Consider the following 24068-nt stretch of genomic DNA (forward strand, 5'->3'; position numbering starts at 1 on the left):
GAACCCTTGGCTTGAGCGTCTAGATTGTATTTTCACCCTATATTAAGACTTTTCTAAATCTGTGCTTGAACATAGGGCTCTGGTATCCACACTGCAATGAACAGTCTCTGAGCCAAAGTAACCATATCCCAGAGTCCTTAGCGCCCTCACATCCAGTAATGTGGCCACTCTAGCCCTAGGACTGTGTTGCACTGTCAGAAAATTTTACTACCAACCCTGCATGTTACCAGGAAGCAGCTCACTTTGCAAAAGGCTTGATCAGTTCACTCTCCATTGCAAACCCAGGAGGCTCTCTGATAGCATGCTTGCAGATAGGTGATCAAAAGAGAAAGTGTTAACGCTGATCTGAGCTGCTGCCGTTTGCAAAATTCCATTTTCAATAGAGAAGGTTGCAGATAGTTGGGACACAGAGGATTAAGAAAGATGTCCCTTGGAAATATGGGAAACACTTCCAGCTGAGTCCTGGGATCCGAGTCAAGCGGGGCTGCGTCTACACTACAAAGCAAGTGGGGTTGGACCCCGAGCCCTGGCTTAACTCAAGCTCAGACTCTTCAGCCCTGCAGGGTCTCGGGATCCTGGGTCTGAGCCCTGGGTTAGTGGAATTGCAGTGAAGATACAAAGGGGGGTTAGGCTTGAACCTGGGCTCAACCTGGGTTTACGTTGCAGTGTAGACATACACTAAGAGACAATCTCTAGGGGAAAAAGTCTGTCTTTATTCTGAATGATAAACTGGCTTGCATCTACAAAATTAAAAGGAGTATTATGAGAATACTTAAAGAACTTAGTTTATTTACATTTAGTTTCCCTTACATAAAACACTGACAAAAATATTTCTTACTTTTATAGATTTTATTTTTCTATTTTAAAAATATAGTTTTCTTCTACGTATTTTATGGAATACAATCCATGTGGCTTTCTTTCATTTACTTCTTGGTTATGCACAATCATCCATAAATGAGGTGGAATAGTCCCGGAAATAGGAATTGTTAGTTAATTTATCTCAGTACGTGAAGGATAGTGGGAGAGACTAGAGAGGCTATAATCTACCTTCAAAGAAAATAGTTTTAAACTTCTCCTCCTACAATGGTTTGCTTTTGGAGTGCTAACTCCAGAATTAAAACTACTCTTCTGTCAGTGGTACTTGTTCTCGCTCACTTCTGCTGCTCTTTCTGCTAGCTTTTTTTTGTAGAACTACTTCTGCTGAATAAACTGTTTAAACTAAGGCTATGTCTACACTGGCATTTTTGTTGCTATAACTTATTTCGCTCAGGGATGTGATAAAACATCCCTCTGAGTGACATCACTTACACCGAAAGAAGTGCTGGTGTGTACGGTGCCATGTCCACTGCCGCCACTCATTGGAGATGGTTAATTATGTCAACGGGAGAGTTCTCTTCTATTGGCATAGAGCAGCTACACAAGCAATCTTACAGTGGTACAGCTGTATTGATACAGCTGTGAAGTTGTAAGCCTGCTAGTGTAGACATGGCCTAAGTGATTTATAAGTGAGATTGAGCTGAGTACAAATGAACTTTAAAAACTAAAACATGTAATCTAATTTGTGTGTTTAATTACTGTGCAAAACTGCACACACAACTGTTACACATCACCTTCTGTGATCCTAAACATGCTTTTACTGTGTTCCTATCACTGTAGCACGTGTGTGTAGGTGTAGGTATATAAATATATTTATTATTCTGAAGGTGCTGTCTGACTCCATAGTTAAAGCTGTGTTCATTTTTTCAGATAAACTGAGGGTTAGAGCCTCATGGTATATATATAAAAAAGAACATAACATGCAATATGAAAAATGCTTATTATCATTATTTGCTTATTTTTCAATAATGTTATTTAAAAACCTTAATTTAAAATCTCCTACAGATGTTATTTTAAATCTACTTGTGTTGAAAATATTAACGGTTAAAATTGAGTTATTTCTGAGGGGACACTGAGAAAAGCTAGACAACAGCCGCACACTTTAAAAAATGACTTAAGTCATTCAAATTACTGAATGGGTTCACCTCAAACTTTCTCAAAAGTGGTGAAATTTAGGTTGTGATTAACATCTATCTGTCATAGAAGCCAACCGGGGAAACATATGCAGTCAAATGCTAATACGTAACATTTTACCCAACAAAGTCTAATACATTGGGCCCTACCAAATTCACAGCCATGAAAAACGCATCACGGACCGTGAAATCTGGTTTCCCCCCGTGAAATCTGTTTTTTGGTGTGCTTTTACCCTATACCATATAGATTTCACGGAGGACACCAGGATTCTCAAATTGGGGGTCCTGACCAAAAAGGGAGTTGCAAGGTTATTTTAGGGGGGGATCGGGATATTGCCACCCTCACCTCTCCACTGCCTTCAAAGCTGGGTGGCTGGAAAGTGGCGGCTGTTGGCCAGGCACCCAGTTCTGGAGGCAGCGCCCGCCAGCAGCACTGCAGAAGTAAGGGTGGCAGTACCATACCATGCCACCCTTGCGTCTCTCTGCTGCCTTTAGAGCTGGGCGGCCAGAGGGTGGCGGCTGCTGACTGAGGGCCCAGCTCTGCAGGCAGCAGTGCAGAAGTAAGGGTGACAATACCATATCATGTCATTCTTCTGTGCTGCTGCTGGGGGTGGCTCTGCCTTCAGAGCTGGGATCCCAGCCAGCAGCCACCGCTCTCCAGCTGCCCAGCTCTGAAGGCAGCACCGCTGCCAGCAGCAGCACAGAAGTAAAGGTAGCAGTACCGCAACCCCCTCTACAATAACCTTGAGACCGCCCCCCCCCCCGCCCCGCTCCTTTTTGGATTAGGACCCCTACAATTACAATACCGTGAAATTTCAGATTTAAATAGCTGAAATAATGACATTTATGATTTTTAAAATTCCATGACTGTGAAATTGACCAAAATGGGCCATGAATTTGGTAGGGCTGTAATATGTATACCTTTGTTCCCTGCTCCAGTGGAGCTCAGGAAACTCGACACCTACCTATGAGCTCGCCTCCTAAGGTACACAAAAATAATGCTCTTATTTGCCGATCTTTCTGTGATAGCAGAGCTCCTCTTCTGCGCACTTTAGGACGCATCCAGAAATTGCGTTCCTGTCCTGCACACAGGAGGAGGTCTGTAACTGCAGGACTCCCACCTAAGTTTTCGATCTGCAAACTCCCTTCTTTTTTTAAAAGGAGAAAACAAGGAACAATTTGTAGTAGGGCCTAGTCTGAGAATCTAGAAAGTTTAAACTTAAAAACAACTTCCCACCACTGCACCCCCCCAAAAAGAAACACACACACTCACTCTCCCCAATCTGGGATTTCAGGGTTATGAATTTTTTTAAAAGATTATTTTCGAAACAAAACACAAAACTGAAAAGCCACAGGTAGGTGGGTAATTCCCATATGTGGTTTAAACCCTAAAACACATACAAAAGACCCCCAAACAAACTAACCAACAAACAGAAGTATCTACAAGTATCTCTCAAGCCCTCTGTCCTAACTTCTAAACAACCATCTCATGGTTCTAAGCTTTAACAAGGTTCATTTCTACACTTTACTAGACATAGTTGCATCTAATTTCTGCCTGTATGGCTGTGCCTCTTAGTCAATGCTGAAAATCTTTGTTGGGCTTTAACTAAAAACAATCATTGTCTTTCTTGACAAAACCTTTCCAAGGATCATCAGTAGGGTAGGGAGACCACCCTTCAGTGGTCACTATAAATCCTGTACACTCCATCACACCATTAAAGTTCAGCTAGCATAGGAAACTTTATACACATCAAGTTTTCTGTGGCTCCAAGCTCCTAGGAGTTCAACATTGTGCAAAACAACAACAGAAAACATTGTGCAAAACTGTCTATTACACCAGGTTCTCTCCTGTTGTGCATCTTCTAAAGTGTGCAGGAGGAGCACAAGAGAAGCAGCTCATCATTGTAGTGTGGATGAGTGAGTCATTTTTGAGACTGGAGTGGTAAACATTACCTTCACAAGGCTGTAATAAATTCATTCTGACACACTAATGAGACTTTTCACTTAAAATATATCCTGGGATTTAAGCCAGCTACTTATCTCTAGAAAAAAATATTAATATTTATAGTGTTCAGGTAAGCAACAACAATTGATAGGAAATGCAATTAAACTGGATACTCACACAACTCAACTGTGTTTAATCTTTTGTTTTCAATCACCTTAGACATGCAAGTGACCAATGTATTTGCATAGCCTGAAATTTGTGTATAATTTTCTTTAAGGAGAGAGGAATATATATTTCATGAAATAAAGACTTTTATTCTGTAAAGATTTGGGGTTCTTTTAAGCATTCAAGTACTAAATACTTTAGAAGCCTTTACGATTCCTGAGGTCTGAATTTTTTTAGGAAGTGACACCGTTATTGTTCAGCAGTCAGCCAGCTCACTCCTAGCTGCTAGCTGCCTTTCCATTCCTGGTTCTGTTTGAAGGTGGACTAAACTAGAAAAAACAAGGTGAGTGATTTTTAAATCAGTATTTTAAATCCTTACATTGTTTCCTCCAGTTCAATACGTGTTTTCAGGGTAGATAAAAATTGATGATTTTTAAAAGCTCTTTTTAAAAAACAGATTTTTTATTTCAAAAAGATTTCTTTGATTTTTCTTATTTTCTTTTGAAAAATCAACCTGTTTAAAATGACATATGAATTTAATACAAAATATATTAAAGCCTAAATTTATTATAATCTTTTAAAACATTTAAATAGAAAGTAAATACACTGAATCCATGAGTCTCTTTCAAAAACTTGGAAGTAATGGCTGCTTTTCTATATAATCATGAGCAAAAAGTTAATTATCTAGTAAGTAAGCAATATATCATTCATCATTTTCTAACATACTAAAAATGTAAAATAAATAAGAATCTGAAAATATTAAGCTATATAATTGCTTAAATAAATGTATATACTTATGGTGTAGCCTCCTAAGTAGCAAAATGATGTATCAAATCGAATGTAAAGGCTCTATTTAAATTATGTTGATTTACAACTAATGGTTATATCAACCAGTGAGAATGCATCTTTCTTTAGAAAATAACTGAAATAGAAATGGAAAAGTTGATTAAAATCAATTATTTAATTCGAACTTTCCACTTAGCAATTTAAATCGCCTTGATTTAAATTAATCCCCCCTGTCTGTTTTGATGGAAATAGGAACTAGAAAGCAGGTGAGAATCCAGCCACTTGCCATTTTTAGCAGCTGGATGCTTTCACAGATTTTTTTGGAACTGGGTGCCTGGTTGTAAAATATACGCTTTTTAAAAAATATTACTTTATTTTGTTTTACCAACATGGCCAACATTTCTGCAAAAATAGAAATGGAAAGCAGCCATCAGCAGACAAAAAGGAAAAAAGGATAAGGCTACTCACTAATACTGCAGTTCCCCAAAATGGGGCTTCTTCACATTGAGACCTGTGGGATATCCCCACTGGTTCTGCTGAGCTTCAGGAACCTTCTAGAAAAGCAGTGACTGTCCAACTAAAATGAGTTCTCTTGAACCTCGGTGTAGTCCCCAGACATTTCAAGTAAAGCAGAGGGTGAAAGTAGGTGGATGAGTATAGGAACAGTGAGGTGGCAAGGATACAGAAACAGAAGCAATCTTGTGGGAATCATTTTCATATATTTCCACCATTTTGGTTCCTGGCTAAATTAATTTGGTTATTGGGATGCCATAAAAATTCTAAATCTTATATTGCAGATTTTATAACATTTGTATCTGGACACTGCACCGGTCATCTTGAATTCTCAGGATACAAAGTTTTAGAAAACTATTTCCTTCTGGAATGAATGATTACTAGTTTATGAATCATGTAGAGAACTAAAAAGTGTAACTGTACATTTAAAAAAAGAACATATATGTGTGTGTTGGCAGAATTCCAAATCAGAAATAAAAAAAATATTGAGATAAAAGAAAACCCATCAAATAAAATATTTTCTGTCTAATCAAATATTATATAATTCTATTTTTTTTTACCTTCCCTTTCTTGTTGCAGACACAGATTCAGTTCTTGTATTGTAGCCTTATCCATGGATCTACATACTTTCATCTGATCTAATTCCTCTTCAAGATTCAATCTACAAAATAGCATAGGCAAATAAGAAGGTACAGAAAAACAGCCAAACACATCCTAATAAAAATATGAAACAAAATTAAATGAAAAACACATCAAAATAAATATTACTGGCAAGGGAACATATATGATTTAAATACAGATGCTATTGTTTTAGAATGTAGATACTTTCATACTTGCTACTGTAAGTAAAAACTGATATAAGACAATTGCCAGTAAATTCACAAAACTCAGATATAGATTTTTTAATTTTACATATATTAGTGGTTTCAGCTCCTCCCCTCTACGTACATACGTTCATATGGGGACCACGTTTTCATTTATGCTGAAACCCCTTTATGACACTTTGACAAAGGGGCTTTAGCATCAATGAAAATTTGGCCCATCTATGTATATAGGCACATGTATGCACACATACAGGGTATGAAGAGGAGGTGCAGAATACTAGGAGGTTTTCAACGGGGATTGCAGCAAATGGGCGTGGCGTGAAAGAGTTTCAGGGATTGGCAAAACACAAGTAAATGAATAAGAGAGGACTGAAGGGGATAGAGAAAGGCAGAGTTGGAAAGGCAGAGTTGATAAATTTTAAAGTCCCTATCTAGCATGGCATTTAGGCACATGTGCAGTCTCATTGAAACTAATGAAATTACTCATGTGCTTAAAGTTAAGTACATGCCATAGCTTTTAAGACCAGATGACATCATTATGATCATAGAATCATAGAATATTAGGGTTGGAAGGGACCTCATGAGGTCATCTAGTCCAACCCCCTGCTCAAAGCAAGACCATCGGGACCTGCATGCTTAATTAGTGAAAGAAGGGAATGAAGTAGATGTAAAACTGTATTTCTATAGAGTGTAAAAAGCATTCAGAAGATGTATTCAAGGATCGCTCCCACACTGGCAAGGGAATGGTTTAGATGAAATAATAGGCCTTTTCCAGTTCTATTGCCCATGATTATATTGTTCATACACTTACTCAGGGCCACAAGTGTTGGGAGGTACAAATCATCTCTCTATTCAGTTGGCATAGAACAGATTTCTAAATGTTTAAATTATCTGAAGATACAGACTGTTGTCATAATCATTTCTGCTTAGCCTTATCTCCTGGAAAAGACTGAATAAATACAATATTCCCCTACTAGAATGTCACATTTTCAAACTTTTCTATTTTCATAGTGATCGATTTTATGGCAAATGGCAGAAATAATAGAAAAAACAACTGATGGATAGTCTTTACATCCCGGGTATACAATACGCTCAGTATTGAATATCAGAAAATGAGAATGACATGGAAGCAAATACAGTTAATGGTGTATCTTTTTACCATGAGTGTTTGCAGATATATGCCTTTCCAACATCATTTATGAGGCCTTTAGCTATACAGAATAGATAGGAATCATTGCCATGGGATGAACAAGACTTAAAATGAAGAAGCTCCCTTGGCCTCCATACCAATTGTTCCAAAACTAACTTGATAACTTAGTAGTAGAAAATTGTTGTTGCAATGTTTAACAATATTTCCTGACCTGAAGTCTATTTAAGAGCTGCACACAAATGCTTTTTAACATGCTTGCAAATATAATATGCAGGCACAACTATACCCTGGTTATTCTCCTCCTCCTCCCTCTGTTAAAAATGCTAATAAATAGAGCTCTAAAGAACATAATAACGGCCGTACCGGGTCAGACCAAAGGTCCATCTAGCCCAGTATCTGTCTACCGACAGGGGCCAATGCCAGGTGCCCCAGAGGGAGTGAACCTAACAGGCAACGATCAAGTGATCTCTCTCCTGCCATCCATCTCCATCCTCTGACGAACAGAGGCTAGAGACACCATTCTTTATCCATCCTGGCTAATAGCCATTTATGGACTTCACCACCATGAATTTATCCAGTTCTCTTTTAAACACTGTTATAGTCCTAGCCTTCACAACCTCCTCAGGTAAGGAGTTCCACAAGTTGACTGTGCACTGCGTGAAGAAGAACTTCCTTTTATTTGTTTTAAACCTGCGGCCTATTAATTTCATTTGGTGACCCCTAGTTCTTGTATTATGGGAATAAGTAAATAACTTTTCCTTATCCACTTTCTCCACATCACTCATGATTTTATATACCTCTATCATATCCTCCCTTAGTCTCCTCTTTTCCAAGCTGAAGAGACCTAGCCTCTTTAATCTTTCCTCGTATGGGACCCTCTCCAAACCCCTAATCATTTTAGTTGCCCTTTTCTGAACCTTTTCTAGTGCTAGAATATCTTTTTTGAGGTGAGGAGACCACATCTGTACACAGTATTCGAGATGTAGGCGTACCATGGATTTATATAAGGGCAATAATATACTCTCAGTCTTATTCTCTATCCCCTTTTTAATGATTCCTAACATCCTGTTTGCTTTTTTGACCGCCTCTGCACACTGCGTGGACATCTTCAGAGAACTATCCACGATGACTCCAAGATCTTTTTCCTGACTCGTTGTAGCTAAATTAGCCCCCATCATATTTTATGTATAGTTGGGATTATTTTTTCCAATGTGCATTACTTTACATTTATCCACATTAAATTTAATTTGCCATTTTGTTGCCCAATCGCTTAGTTTTGTGAGATCTTTTTGAAGTTCTTCACAATCTGCTTTGGTCTTAACTATCTTGAGTAGTTTAGTATAATCTGCAAACTTTGCCACCCCTTTCTCCAGATCATTTATGAATAAATTGAATAGGATTGGTCCTAGGACTGACCTTTGGGGAACACCACTAGTTACCCCTCTCCAGTCTGAGAATTTACCATTAATTCCTACCCTTTGTTCCCTGTCTTTTAACCAGTTCTCAATCCATGAAAAGATCTTCCCTTTTATCCCATGACAGCTTAATTTACGTAACAGCCTTTGGTGAGGGACCTTGTCAAAGGCTTTCTGGAAATCTAAGTACACTATGTCCACTGGATCCCCCTTGTCCACATGTTTGTTGACCCCTTCAAAGAACTCTAATAGATTAATAAGACACGATTTCCCTTTACAGAAACCATGTTGACTATTGCTCAACAGTTTATGTTTTTCTATGTGTCTGACAATTTTATTCTTAACTATTGTTTCAACTAATTTGCCCGGTACCGACGTTAGACTTACTGGTCTGTAATTGCCGGGATCACCTCTAGAGCCCTTTTTAAATATTGGTGTTACATTAGCTAACTTCCAGTCATTGGGTACTGAAGCCGATTTAAAGGACAGGTTACAAACCTTAGTTAATAGTTCCGCAACTTCATATTTGAGTTCTTTCAGAACTCTTGGGTGAATGCCATCGGGTCCGGTGACTTGTTAATGCTGAGTTTATCAATTAATTCCAAAACCTCCTCTAGTGACACTTCAATCTGTGACAGTTCCTCAGATCTGTCATCTACAAAAGCCAGCTCAGGTTTGGGAATCTCCCTAACATCCTCAGCCCTGAAGACTGAAGCAAAGAATCCATTTAGTTTCTCCGCAATGACTTTATCATCTTTTAGTGCTCCTTTTGTATTTCGATCGTCAAGGGGCCCCACTGGTTGTTTAGCAGGCTTCCTGCTTCTGATGTACTTAAAAAACATTTTGTTATTACCTTTGGAGTTTTTGGCTAGCCGTTCTTCAAACTCCTCTTTGGTTTTTCTTATTACACTCTTGCACTTAATTTGGCAGTGTTTGTGTTCCTTTCTATTTGCCTCACTAGGATTTGACTTCCACTTTTTAAAGGAAGTATTTTTATCTCTCACTGCTTCTTTTACATGATTGTTAAGCCACGGTGGCTCTTTTTTAGTTCTTTTACTGTGTTTCTTAATTTGGGGTATACATTGAAGTTGGGCCTCTATTATGGTGTCTTTAAAAAGCGCCCATGCAGCTTGCAGGGATTTCACTTTAGTCACTGTACCTTTTAACTTTTGTTTAACTAACCCCCTCATGTTTGTATAGTTCCCCCTTTTGAAATTAAATGCCACAGTGTTGGGCTGTTGAGATGTTCTTCCCACCACAGGGATGTTAAATGTTATTATATTATGGTCACTATTTGCAAGCGGTCCTGCTATAGTTACCTCTTGGACCAGCTCCTGCGCTCCACTCAGGATTAAATCTAGAGTTGCCTCTCCCCTTGTGGGTTCCCGTACCAGCTGCTCCATGAAGCAGTCATTTAAAGTATCGAGAAATTTTATCTCTGCATTTCGTCCTGAAGTGAAATGTTCCCAGTCAATATGGGGATAATTGAAATCCCCCACTATTATTGGGTTCTTAATTTTGATAGCCTCTCTAATTTCCCTTAGCATTTCATCATCACTAATACTGTCCTAGTCAGGTGGTCGATAATAGATCCCTAATGTTATATTTTTATTAGAGCATGACATTTCTATCCATAGAGATTCTATGGAACATGTGGATTCACTTAAGATTTTTACTTCATTTGAATCTACAGTTTCTTTCACGTATAGTGCCACTCCTCCCCCTGCACGACCTGTTCTGTCCTTCCGATATATTTTGTACCCTGGAATGATAGTGCCCCATTGATTGCTCTCAGTCCACCAGGTTTCTGTGATACCTATTATATCAATATCCTCCTTTATCACAAGGCACTCTAGTTCACCCATCTTATTATTTAGACTTCTAGCATTTGTGTACAAGCACTTTAAAAACTTGTCCCTGTCTATTTGTCTGCCCTTTTCTGATGTGCCAGATTCTTTTTTATGTGACTGTTTATCATCTGATCTGGCCCTTACATTATCCTTGTCCGTCCTCTGCTCCTGACTATAACCTGGAGATTCTCTATCATCAGACTCTCCCCTAAGAGAAGTCTGTGTCCGATCCACATGCTCCTCTGCAGCAGTCGGCTTTCCCCCATCTCCTAGTTTAAAAACTGCTCTACAACCTTTTTAATGTTTAGTGCCAGCAGTCTGGTTCCACTTTGGTATAGGTGGAGCCCATCTCTCCTGTATAGGCTCTCCCCATCCCAAAAGTTTCCCCAGTTCCTAATGAATGTAAACCCCTCCTCTCTACAAAGTATCAGAGGGGTAGCCGTGTTAGTCTGGTTCTGTAAAAGCAGCAAAGAATCCTGTGGCACCTTATAGACTAACAGACGTTTTGTAGCATGAGCTTTCGTGGGTGAATACCCACTTCTTCGGATGCAAGTATTCACCCATGAAAGCTCATGCTACAAAACGTCTGTTAGTCTATAAGGTGCCACAGGATTCTTTGCTCCTCTCTACAAAGTGTTCATATATTATTTTCCAAGGGTTCTCAATGCAGGATCTTCTGTCAAACTACCCCCCACTGGTCCCCTTTTCAAGGCTCCATGTCATAACAACCGTACTCCAGTGAAGTCTGGATAGGATTCTCTTCAAAGCCCATCCACATTGATTCTAGATTGACCAAAGTGATTCTAGTGACATGAGGCACTTCCTCTCCCCTCATCCAGAGATGACTGTACTGCCTCTGCAATCCTTTCACTCCAGGGATCAAAAATAAGCTGTGGGATAATGCAGAATACTAATCTACTGTAACCAGAGAGAAAGGAAGGCAGCCTCAAAGCTTAGATATTGTGAATAAGAGATCCCAGTGTTATTTTGGAGGAGAAGCTAATACATACAAGACAAGTATAAACATAAAAATATTGGATTGTTTGATATATTTTCAATTAAGAAATCAAACCCTGGAATAGAGAACCATATTGGGTTTTGATATTATCTCAAATGCAGTTTTGTGTGTGTGGAAATCTTCTGTTTCACTGAACAAGTGGTGAACAAACGGCAGGGTGTTTATAGACTCAAAAGATCCACAGCACTAACAGAAGCTGAGAGGCTGACCCTTTGAAGAGTCTACAATAGTGGGAAGGAAGTCTCTCTGAAGAATTTTTCTGCACTAATGCCACCTGATTGTAGCTTGAAATGTGGAAGAGCTCTCAACTCAACATCAGCATATGCCTCCTTCAGCTTCCAGCCACCAGCATCAGCAGCAAAAAAATTGTCAAAGCTAACATATTCCAAAAGAACTGTTGGTTTTGAATATGACACAAATTTTAGGCCCATTCTTATTGTGGCAATAAAATCACGGGTTCCACAACTTTAGGATCTTTCCACGAATTTTGCTATATTTCTGCAATATTCCACAAACTCTAAGCTTTAATTAAATGAAAACAAAAGATCAACCCAGTAAATTTCTAACTTTTCTCCTTCGATGACAATACCAATCCTCCTTCTAATGTCACACCAGACTGTGAACTGAAGAAAAAAGAGATGCCACTTTTACACTGTTGATCATCAGTATCCCCATACCTGTCAGTCGATGGGAAGAACTGCAGCTCAAGTTATATCCTTGTATGGCATCACTCTACAAGCGATCCTATCATATTGCAATAGACATTCAGAAACATGAGAACCTGATAGTATTAATATTAAAAAGGGCAAAAGAAAAATTACTTTAAAAAATCTTTGAGATACTCTATTTTATACTTCATAAAATAGTAGTAGTAAAAGGGAATTGACTTTTCAGTTCAGCTTTAAGTGTCTCATGACAATGTTAACTTGGCCATGTTGTACATATGTACTATTTTCCAGTGTTCTTTTCTAGGTTTCTGTTTCAGTTGTTAAATATATGCCATGCCAGAAAATATACAGGATGCTCAATATTGCAGAGTTAACATTGCTCTAGGAACCCTAACTTCTCCTTCCTACCCTTTTTATTTAAATTGCACAGCTTTAACACATTGCATTTAATATTCTTATTTATTATTTGATCTTGTGGTGGCACCCAAAGGCAGGGGCGGCTCCAGGCCCCAGCACGCCAAGCACGTGCTTGGGGCGGCATGCCGCGGGGGGCACTCTGCCAGTCGCCGGGAGGGTGGCAGGCGGCTCCAGTGGACCTCCCGCAGGCGTGCCACCAAAAGCCATGGGACCAGCGGACCACGGGAGGTCCACCAGAGCCGCCTGCTGCCCTCCCGGCGACCGGCATGCCGCCCTGCTTGAGGTGGCGAAATGTCTAGAGCCGCTCCTGCCCAAAGGTTTTTAACTATACCTGACTGAAGTGGAATTTGAAGGAAGAGAAGGTTACAGATGAAATCTGAGATACTATTACATGCAAAGGAAGGAGCATAAAAGAAGGCACAAAGGTGGCTGCTAAGAGGAGCATAGAAGTGATGCAAGGACATGAAACACAATGCACAATGGATGAGGGGGGTGAGCTGGTAAAAGAACAGAGCAGATAAATAGGGAGGGAAGAGCTGTGAGAAGTCCTGCAGGAGAGCACATGAAGTTTGAACTTGATATGGCAGAAAAGGTGGAGCCAGTGGAGGGCTTCAAAGAGTGGAGCGCCATAGAAGATCAGGCAAGAAAGATGATCGGGTTTTATATACATTACTAGAGGTGGCAAAGTAGTTATCGGGGAGGCTGGAGAGGTTTCTGTGATCCAGATGAGAAATGTGGACCTGAAAAAGGGTTTTCACTGTGTGGTTAGAAAGAGCTTGGATCTCAGAAAAGTTATAGAGGAAGAAATGGCTATATTGGACATAGCTGGGATGTGCAGCTCAAAGAGAAAGGGAGAAGTCAAAGATGATTCCCAGGTTATGGGCCTGGAGTAAATTCACACATTTATAGCTACTGTTCTCCTAAAACAGTTAAGGTTGCTGCTACATTTTAAAGTCACGGTTATATTTGTGTTATGTAGTGTATACCATTACTCAACATGGTTTTAAACATTAAAGGACAAAGACTATTATAACACACAAAAATTGTATGAGTTCTGTGCTAATGAATATTAAATACTGTAAACTATTTTAACAAATTATACTGTACTGTAGATTGACATACTGAGTAGATAAAATCTGTAAGGGCATTCAAGTTTCAAAGATCTGCAGATATAATCCTAATCACAGATAAACTGACTAAATAAATAGGCAAAGAGAACTGAATATAAATTCAAATTATAATTTTTTTTTTAAATTACACAAAAATTGCATAGTACAGTCTCTGAGGGTATGCATAAAATATCTTGTCTCTGTATCCATGATAGACCTTAGGCAAAGGAGATTCATTACTAGTAATAGCTATTAGTAACCTAGATGAAAAGAAAATAAGTAACCATTCTGCTAAACTTTGTTAAATTTCATTAAATTCAAGGTCCACAATCATATCTCTAATGATAATACTCAGCAGGTGAACCATTTTAAAAGCTGTGATATGCTGGGGCTAAATAATAATTGCTTGGACTATAGCTACATGTGATCTTCACATGGACAAGTTTTTGCTTACCTGAATGCGATATAAACAGGTTTTGAAATGTGCCAAAATGTTGGTTTCTGCTGTGATCACAGATCTATTTACTAGTTATTTTTATTTCCTTTTACCTTTTTACAGTTTTACTATGCTAAAACATTCTTTGGAAAGGAAATATGCTGTTAATTATGTTCCACCCAAGATGGATGCTTCACTCACATATTCAGGAATATTGAAAAATGCCCCAAATATTTAACACAAACACATCAGAACAGAACAAAATATAGTTTTATAAAACAATTTCATATATGAAGTATCTCTCAAAGCTCTTTTGAAAGCACTTAGTATTGCCATGATTGTGTGCACACAACCTTGGTGAGCAGGATGCTGCTAAGCCCAACCATCTCGGTACTTGAAACTACCATGGGGCCCAATCCAACTCCCACCAAAATCAATTGAAAGATTCACACTAAAGCCAATGGGAGTTAAACTGGGCCCTTCCAGAGAGAACGACTGTTATCCAAGATACCTGGATTGTATCATGATTTTTCAAAAAGAATGTTCAGTTGATTCTGTAAAGTAAAGCTGACAGTTACATTTACATACATCCAATAGTGATGGGCAAATCGCATACATACATTTGTCCAACAGCTTGCATATCAAGCCTGTTAGTTGAGTTAAACATGTCCATGAATCAGAGAATATAATGTATGACTAGCTGATTTTCATAACAAAACAGGGTTAGAAAAAGATTTCCAACTGCCACAGGGGCATTCCAACCAGTGTCTGCTTTTAAGACTCTCACTCAGCTTCTTTAGCAGGTATTTTACAGTTAATTCTAATAAAGACTTCCCTCAATGCCAGTCCCTCCACCCCCCCTCAGATTTAGAGTTATTTCTACTCTTCTCCAAACGAGGGAAGGAAAGAATTGCCATCTTCAGTACCAAAAAGCAAAATCACCTCCTTAAGTGTTGTCAAAACTTCTAGCTTCTCACTATGCACAATTAAAGATAAGTTTGCAGCATTTAAAAAAATATCAGAACAAAACAATACAAGGAATACTGTTCTGATTGGCCAGGACTCAAGGATGTGGATGTATGAAGCGTTGAATCATTCTGGGGGCCTTGTAGCATAATTCATGTCTAAAGTGCCTCAGAGTATACAAAACCTTAAATATGATTAATAATGTTAACAAAATTATTAAGGAATTTTACTTGCTAGTTGTACTAAGACAGACCAGAAGTGAGACTTGACTTTTGAATCCCATGGGCCAGAAGATCTACAGCGTAAAGCTGAATGGGCTCAGAAAAGTATGTCTACTCTAAATGTGCAGCAGAAAATGTCTTCATTTCGCTTTCTTTTTTTATCAGGGCGGGAAACATTGAGCTCCATTTAGTCATGCGGAATGCTGCTCCATGTGGCCACAACTTTTGTCACCTACAGTGGATTCTAGGGGGCATGCATGAGTATCAGAGGGTGCTAATTTTGCAATTGTCTCACTTATCATTGTTCTCCTAAACCACCGATGATGACCCAGGACATTCATTCCCTCTCTACTTTCTCATGTTTTGGTGCAATAACTCCTCAATTCCTTCAATTCTCCATAACTGATTAAGGCACAGGAACCTGAGAAAACAGTGCTACTTCTTGTCCCCCAAAATTTCACTCTTTAGTTGAATTATTTGTAAAAAAAAATACAACAAAACAAAAACAAACAAACAACAAAACGACACACCCCCCCATCACCACAATTACAATAGTAGCAAAAACCCTCTAGTCACCATTGTCTAGGTAAGGTGGCACAACACTTTCAAATTATTCGAAAGACAATGATCTAAAGCGTTAATAGAAAATCCTTTTGGACCAGGAAACCGCAGCATAGCATTTGACCAATGTGTGAGCTTAGCGAGTTTTGAGATGACAAGCATCACAGCACAAATCAGAGCCATCACCACATAATCACTTCAGAAAAGAGCCACCAATCATAGATATAATTACTGTGATCCACCATCTTGAATTATAGCTTTTGTTCTTAAAAACCCCATCTTCAAATTTTCCTTTTATCTCTTGAAAGTGACAGTCACTAGAGGTCTAGGAGAAGCAGCAGCTTTTAGTTCTGTAGTCCTGGAGAGCTTTGAGTGAAAGTTACTTTTTAAAATGGCACCACTGATGCAGAGATAATCAACATACAAACATGCACTCCAGTTTCTGAATATACCCACCTATATGTTTATACTTACAGTACTTCTTTTTTAACTTCTGCACAAATGCAGTCTGGTGTGTCTCAAACGTGTTCATTTCATCCCTAAAAGGGCACCCCCAAACACTTTCTGGCTAAATCCTACCAGTTTTACTCACACTGAAGATTACCTTACTATGCAGGTATTATTTATTACTTCTAAATTTAAAAACACTGCTACAGGAACTCATCCAGTTCTCTGGGCATTTATTCTCTAAAATTAAAATTTCATTATAAACACAAGGACTGCCACAAAACATACTGGTCTCACTCAGCCCATCTCCTCTTCAATAGCTTTAACAAAGAGGAGGAAAATATGGGTTTTGCAGCATGCCTGGAAAGTTAACAAATATGGGTTCTGGAGGCTCCCTTCCAGAGAACTCCCTGCCAGCAGGTCCCCCTCCAGCTTTAGCACCTCTGCTGTTTTCAACTATGGTAGTGTATCATGGGGGAGAGAAATGAGGTCCCACGTAATTAGCTCCCAAGCCATTTAAGACTTTATAGGTTAAAACTGACACACTGAATTCCAACCTGAAGCTTATTGGGAGTAGTTCCACTGAAATGAATGGGACTTCTCATAGAGCATGGTACAATTCAACATTAGTGAGGGTGGCAGAATCTGATCATAATCGTCTTGTAGCTCCATCTATGTGATACAAATGTTTTCTTAACTATTTTGAGAACAAAGTTAAAACTTGGGGAGGCTTTAAAATATACTCCACACACCTATTTCTTAGGTTTTGGTTTCATTCACAAAGAAACTAATCACAAATTCCAGCTCAAACCTTCTCCCCAGGCTTGGTTCTTCTTAGCATTCTCCCCAAGGGCCTAGAACCTAGATTTTATTTGCTCAGAAAGTCACTTCCATCTCCCTTATAGCCAAAGTGAAGTTAATGAGTCCTGTCTAGTGCAATGAGTCAGCAGGAATCCATCAGCAGTTCCCTACAGGCTTCCAACACTTGCTAACAAGGTAGATCAACAGTGGAGCCCTGCAACTATACTATATTCTGCAGACAAATATCCTGCATGCAACATCAACACATTTTGATTACTATCAATAACTGGATGAAAGTCATCCTTTTTGTTCCAACATAAGTCATCAGGGCACTAACAGGGGTAAGGAAGCACAAACATGTCGCTGCATATACCTTTTCTTCATTTATTTCTTCCAACTGTGCCACAGTATTGGTTAGCAATTTTGAAACCAAACAATATTAATTCTGTCTACACTAATAATTTATGCTGGACATTGGGTTCATTTGCAAAGATACTGATCTTAACCCACAATGATAGTTTCAATGGTTTCCACTGTCATACACCATTCTGAATTTTCCTTTACAGTGGTGTAAAACTCTTGGTGACAATCTCTTTCATTAGGTTATTTTCCAAATACCCCAATACTTAATTCTTTCAGCAAAGAGTCCTGTGGCACCTTATAGACTAACAGACATATAAGAGCATGAGCTTTCGTGGGTGAATACCCACTTCGTCAGATGCATGTCACCCACAAAAGCTCATGCTCCTATACGTCTGTTAGTCTATAAGGTGCCACAGGACTCTTTGCTGCTTTTATAGATCCAGACTAACATGGCTACCCCTCTGATACTTAATTCTTTCAGGACAGTATAAGAGGTAAACAGGAAAAAGAGAGCTATAGCACCATTTTTTACTCCTGACTTGTTCTAACTAATAGCTGTAAATCAGCACTAAATCATCTACAACATATAGTTGTTTACTTATCAAATTATTAGGATACATAGGTGCTCCTACCACCTGCATATAACCAGAGCTTGGACATAACATGCCTTATTGAAAGAACAAAATTTTGGAATACTCATCATTTTTAATTTTCTGTGGATATAAAGATACCATATGGAGCCCCCACACCGCTACAAACAAAAGATATGCACTCCCTGGGGTTTTGTTATATTAAAAAAAGAAGATCATTTCAAAATAACTACAGTAACTCCTCACTTAAAGTCATCTCGGTCGTTGTTACATTGCTGATCAATTAGGGAACATGCTCATTTAAAGTTGTGTAATGCTCCCTTCTAACGTTGTTTGGCAGTGGCCTGCTTTGTCTACTGCTTGCAGGAAGAGCAGCCTGTTGCAGCTAGCTGGTGGGGGCTTGGAACCAGGCTGGACCGGCAGCCCCCAGTCAGCTCACCCTATCAGCTCCCCACTCCCCTAAGTTCCCTGTGCAGCAGCTGCTTGCAGTTCACCTGTGTCCCTACCCCCACTGCCATGTGCTGCTCCTGCCCTCTGCCTTGGAGCTGCTCCCCGAGACTCCTGCTTGCTGTGCCAGGGGGGAGGGAAGAAAGAGGGGGGCTAATGTCAGGGTGTCCCCCTCCCCTCTGCTCCTGCACCCTGCTTACCTGCTTCAATAGAGCAGGGGGGGGGGGGGGACACCAGGGCTGCAGTCTCAGCAAACTGATCTAATTAACAAAGCAACAGTACTTAAGGGAAATGCGCATATCTCCCTTCACTCTTGCTGCCTTGCAGAGTGAGAGAGTTAACCCTTGAGGGTTAACAATCAGCCAATTGCTAGTTTATGATTTAGCAGTAAGGGAAATATCCCACCCTCTGACTCCTCCAGCCCAACCAAGGTTCACAATCATCATCACTGTGTACCAGTATTACATTGTTTGTTTAAAACTTATACTGTGTGTATATATAGATATATAGTTATAATACAGTCTTTTGTCTGGTGAAAAAAAATTTCCCAGGAACCTAACCCCCTCATTTACATTAATTCTTATGGGGAAATTGGATTTGCTTAACATCGTTTTGCTTAAAGTTGCATTTTTCAGGAACATAACTACAACGTTAAGTGAGGAGTTACTGTACACAAACCCGAGCCAGAGCTTCAAGGGCTCTGTCCCTCAGGACTTGACTGTTCCATACGCTAACTCTTACTGTCAGAGGGCTACCACCACACCTCCAGCAGGGTAAAGTCTAACAAGCCAGACCTGCCCCAGTGAGACAGCACACATTTACCTGCAGCTCCTGGCAGAATTCCAGCATCAAGTAACAGGGTGGGACAAGAAGAAACTCTTTATACTCTCTTACACACCAATAAAAAAAGTGGCAAGAGCAAGAATCTCTGGTGTGCAAGGCTAAAACCATCTAAGAAAAGGATGTTATTTTCCACCACTGCCCTTGGATTAGTGTACAGTCTTTTTTTTTTTTTTTTTTTTTTAGGAAATAAAACTGACTGAATCATCCCTTTTCCATAGCTGGACAAGTACAACTGTTCTATCTGGTCTAACCTTTTTTTCAGTGTCCAATCAGAAAGTTGCATCCAGCAAACTAATTCAATTCAGAAGTTTGTGTACAGGCATTCTTTGAAAGGCTCTAAAATTGTTGACCTTCAGGGCACAATACAAAGCCTATCCATTTTCCCAGGTGTTTGGCCAGGGGGATGGCAAGAGAAACTGGGGTTCTACAGCATGATGGGGTACTCGTTTGCACTGTTGATTTGACTCGTTTCTTTTTATTATGGAGGTGAGCTTATTAGAAATTAAAAGAAATAGATAAAAATAAATAGTGTCAACCAGGAACCTTTTGTGAATGAAGCTCACTTGATTTGGCTGTATTAAGTATAGTATGTCAGACATGAACTGACTAGATAGTAACTTCAGGAGGAATTATGAACTGCCAAGATAATGCCAATTCTTTCCCCAAGGATTGCACCCTTAAGGCTGCAGCAGATGACTCCTTGGAGCACTCTTGACAAACACTACATCCCTTGGTACGAACAAATCCAGTGGTAGCGCTTGGAGAAGGTGTTGACAGAGCTCAGATGGCTGCTTAGCTGAATTCAATCAGGAAGGCTTCTCCTCTCTCAACCTCAGAAGTGGCCATGACTCTAAGGAAATTAGCCTTAAATTTGATTGGGCAAGGAAGAATTGCCAAGCTACAAGGTAAGCCAAATGCAGGAAAAGGTCAGTGCAGGAAAGGATGGCTGAAGAGGCTTTTTCATCTTTTAGTGGGGACCTTATTAGAGAATGAAGAGGAAATGGGACTTTCTAAGCTGCTGCATCCAGAACAAGTAGGCCTTCAGTGCCCTCTGGATGTGAAAAGTGTGCCAGAGAATTTCCATCCACACCGAGATCTTAGGTCAGATGGTGGGGGAGGGGAGCATCCTAATTAAGACTTGTTATAAGGAAGTAAAGTAAAAAGTAAAAAGCACTACCTTTTTTCATAAAAGAAGAGGTCGGAGGTGTAACAATCTTGGGGTTTACTAAATAAACCAGTGAATGAGAAAGGAATAAAACTTTAATAAAACAAACTGGAGAACATCTCTGGTGAACTGCTGCACACAGTCATGCAATGTTCCAAACCCCTGCCTACAGAGCTAATCTCCAAATTCCCACACTCACAACACTATCCCTTATGAGGGAGTGTCTCCAAATCACAATCTTTCATAAACATATCTCTGCAGGAGGATTGCATACCAATGTTGCAAGCTCCTCCACTGTTTGGAGAGAAGCAACTGCTACTACCTGTCAATGAGTCTTCTGATAGGGGAAAACTCTGCTCTGTTGCACTAGGGTACATCAGGACTAATTCCACTCATTTCAATGGGCTAGGTACAACAGAGAAAAATTTCACCCTTAAAAATCTTTAAACAGGGGTCACAAAATAAGATGGGCAGGGTTGACACATCAGTATGCTTGTAGTGAATTTTTCTTGTATCAAAAAGTTGTTAGGGCCTGAGATAGGCCTGAACCTGATCTGACTTTTCAAGAATCAAATAATATTTTGACCAAAAAAATTGCTTTGTTTCTACAACGGTATGATTTGGGAATATTTGCCTGCAAATAGTGTGTCTGTATATTTGTGTGTCAACTAACAGCCTTGGGAGTTAAGAGCAAACCTTGGAGCCGGTGTTTGATTTAGACTGTGTGAGAGAGCAAAAGACATTACATATGTTTGGGAATAGTGCTAACAAAAGAAAGAGTAAAGCAAAAAGTACTAGCAGTACTTACATTTTGGGCACTTTCAAACTATCCAGGATGATTTACTGGAATTCATTTGCAGGAAGAAGATTTTAAACCTACAGAGTTTACACCAAAAATTGCAGTCCTACTTGGCCAAGGAAATCTGGTATTTAACTATACAGATTCTCTAATATGTCAATCTTCATTTCTTAGATTCATGATCTAGAAACATGTCTATCATTCTTATTTCCAGACCCATTCACTTATTGATGGATAAAAATAGCAGGAAGTGATATCTACTGGTGCTAAGTAAAGCCTGTCTGATTTATAACGTCTATCCAGCAGAGAGCGATGACAAAAATTACCTCTCTCTCCCCTTCCCCACCCCACTGTCTAGTCACTCAATGAACAAAGAGAATAGTTCTATGGTTGTCAATAGTTAGTTGTGTGTGTTAAATTTTGTATTAATAGTTGCTGGAAAACCAAAGATGTGCCAACAATTAAGGATTCAAATAGCATAAACATAGCATAAATTGAAGCTTACAAAAGGATGACAGAATATGGAATTTGATGCCTAGAATTCCATCTGGTAACCAGTCTTCTTTCTTTCCTCATCCGTCTATGCCCCAACCTGGTTATGATGTATGGGGTGCCAGGCCAAATTTGAGAGAGCGGCATTGTGCAAAAGTGTGGTGAATACTGAAGATTGCAGTTCCTGCAAGAAAATCGCAGCCCATGATTTTCTTACAGCCTTAAATGTATGTTTAATCTTTTATTTTGTACCATTTTTCCTTTCTTAGTATACTTGAATTTGTTTATCAAAAAGTGTCTAAACATTGGGGGGGGGAGGGAAGAGAGAGAAGATAATCCAACCTGAAACTATATTCCCTTTAGGTGGAGGACAGAGTGTAAGGTTCAAGGCAGGGGAACAGGTGCTAGAGGTATTTACTTGTCCACAAACCCACACAGAATGGGAAGATCCATGCAGCAAGGGTCTTCTTCTGCATATGGATCTAGAGAGAATTATTTCTCCCTCTCAGTGTTTTTAGCCCTTCAAAAAAAATCAAGAACCCATTGTAAACTGACACTGCGCTGTCTTCCAGAGTCTGCAGACAGAAGCTGTCAGTATTTCTGCCCCGTTTGTGTGTGTGTGTGTTTGTTTTTTGCCTAAGTATCAGCAGGACAGTGAAATTACCAGACTCTGGACCAGTGTTGGCAATTTTCTGGGAAAAACTAGTTTAGGGGCTTCTGGTAAATACTGGATTAAACCCATTTTAAATAAGGAAACTGGTGGAAATAATTGCATCAGTATCCAGCAAGTTCAGCAAGCATAGAATGCATCTTTTCAAACTTTGGATACATCCATTCAAAACTGAGGAATAGGCTCAGTTTATCTACTACTTCAAACTTCAGAGAGGTAGCCGTGTTAGTCTGGTTCTGTAGAAGCAGCAAAGAATCCTGTGGCACCTTATAGACTAACAGACGTTTTGCAGCATGAGCTTTCGTGGGTGAATACCCACTTCTTCGGATTAATGCTTGCATCCGAAGAAGTGGGTATTCATCCACGAAAGCTCATGCTGCAAAACGTCTGTTAGTCTATAAGGTGCCACAGGATTCTTTGCTACTTCAAACTTGATCTTCTGCTCCGGAATGCTGCATGGCCAAATGGAGTGGTAGTCTGCAACTCCGCACGCTTCAAGCCTACAACTCTGCATTACTGATGTTTTCATATAATGGAAAGTATTTGACATTTACTTATATACTACTAAAAACTGAAATATAAGTCATGACGTATAATTTTCTTGAGAAAATACCAAACTAAAATGTACACAGACGTTCCAATTTTCAATAATATAATTACATGCATTAGTATTGCACTGACTGCAGTTTTACTTTTTATTTGTACAACCCTAAATTAATCTATAAATCTACTGCATTATGTAACTACAGTCTGAATATGTATCTAAAACTAAGTGTCATGTGGTGTGCATTAATTATCCAGTTTTAAAAATAGAAAATGCCTTAAAATGCAACTAACTAGTTTTCCCCAAAGCAATAAAAACCATGATGTTACCTGGTAAAAACTACCGCTGGTAACTACTGTGCCATCCCAGCTCTGGAGAGGCTATCCACTTATGACAGCCTCTTCACTTAAGGCAGCCTCTCGCCCATGTGGTATGATTTACAAAAAATAGATTTCCTTGCACTTGCTGAGTTCTTGCTAGATAGTTTTCCAGATATGGTAATAAAGTTTTGGCCTAGCTAAACCACTTTCCTGGTATCTAGTCTTGCCCACAACAATGTCAGAATTCAGGTTTCCCTTGCAGACTTAATTCAGTCTCTTTATGCATGTGTATTATAATACAGTCTTTAATTACATGACCGCAAACTATTTTTTCCACGCAAACCCTGCCTCTTCAGATTTGAAGCCGAACTAAAACCCTATTAAGGTTGTTTATGGGGACTTAACAGGACTACATATTTTCAACAAAAATCAGCAGACTGGCTAATCCTATATCATTGCACCAAGAGAGTCTGGATAAAATAAGAGAAACACTAAGGTAAAATACTTCCAAATACAGATCGAGACCACAGTCTG

General features: G+C 39.3%; 1 protein-coding gene across 11 annotated transcripts in view; it reads right to left on the reverse strand.

Annotated features, from left to right (window-relative positions):
- Positions 1–24068, reverse strand: part of CNTLN (centlein) — a 275778-nt gene that overhangs the window by 102842 nt on the left and 148868 nt on the right. For 9 of the 11 annotated variants that reach the window (XM_039544616.1, XM_039544618.1, XM_039544614.1 and 6 more), the window contains 2 exons: positions 22014–22184; positions 5979–6079 (listed from right to left, as the gene is read on the reverse strand). In XM_039544616.1, the coding sequence (XP_039400550.1) occupies positions 5979–6079; positions 22014–22184 (272 nt within the window). The remainder of the gene's footprint in view (positions 1–5978; positions 6080–22013; positions 22185–24068) is intronic. The other 2 variants (XM_039544620.1, XM_039544619.1) reach the window with 1 other exon arrangement.

This window comes from Mauremys reevesii, linkage group 6 (genome assembly GCF_016161935.1).
Source record: "Mauremys reevesii isolate NIE-2019 linkage group 6, ASM1616193v1, whole genome shotgun sequence".
Taxonomy (NCBI): Eukaryota; Metazoa; Chordata; order Testudines; family Geoemydidae; genus Mauremys; species Mauremys reevesii.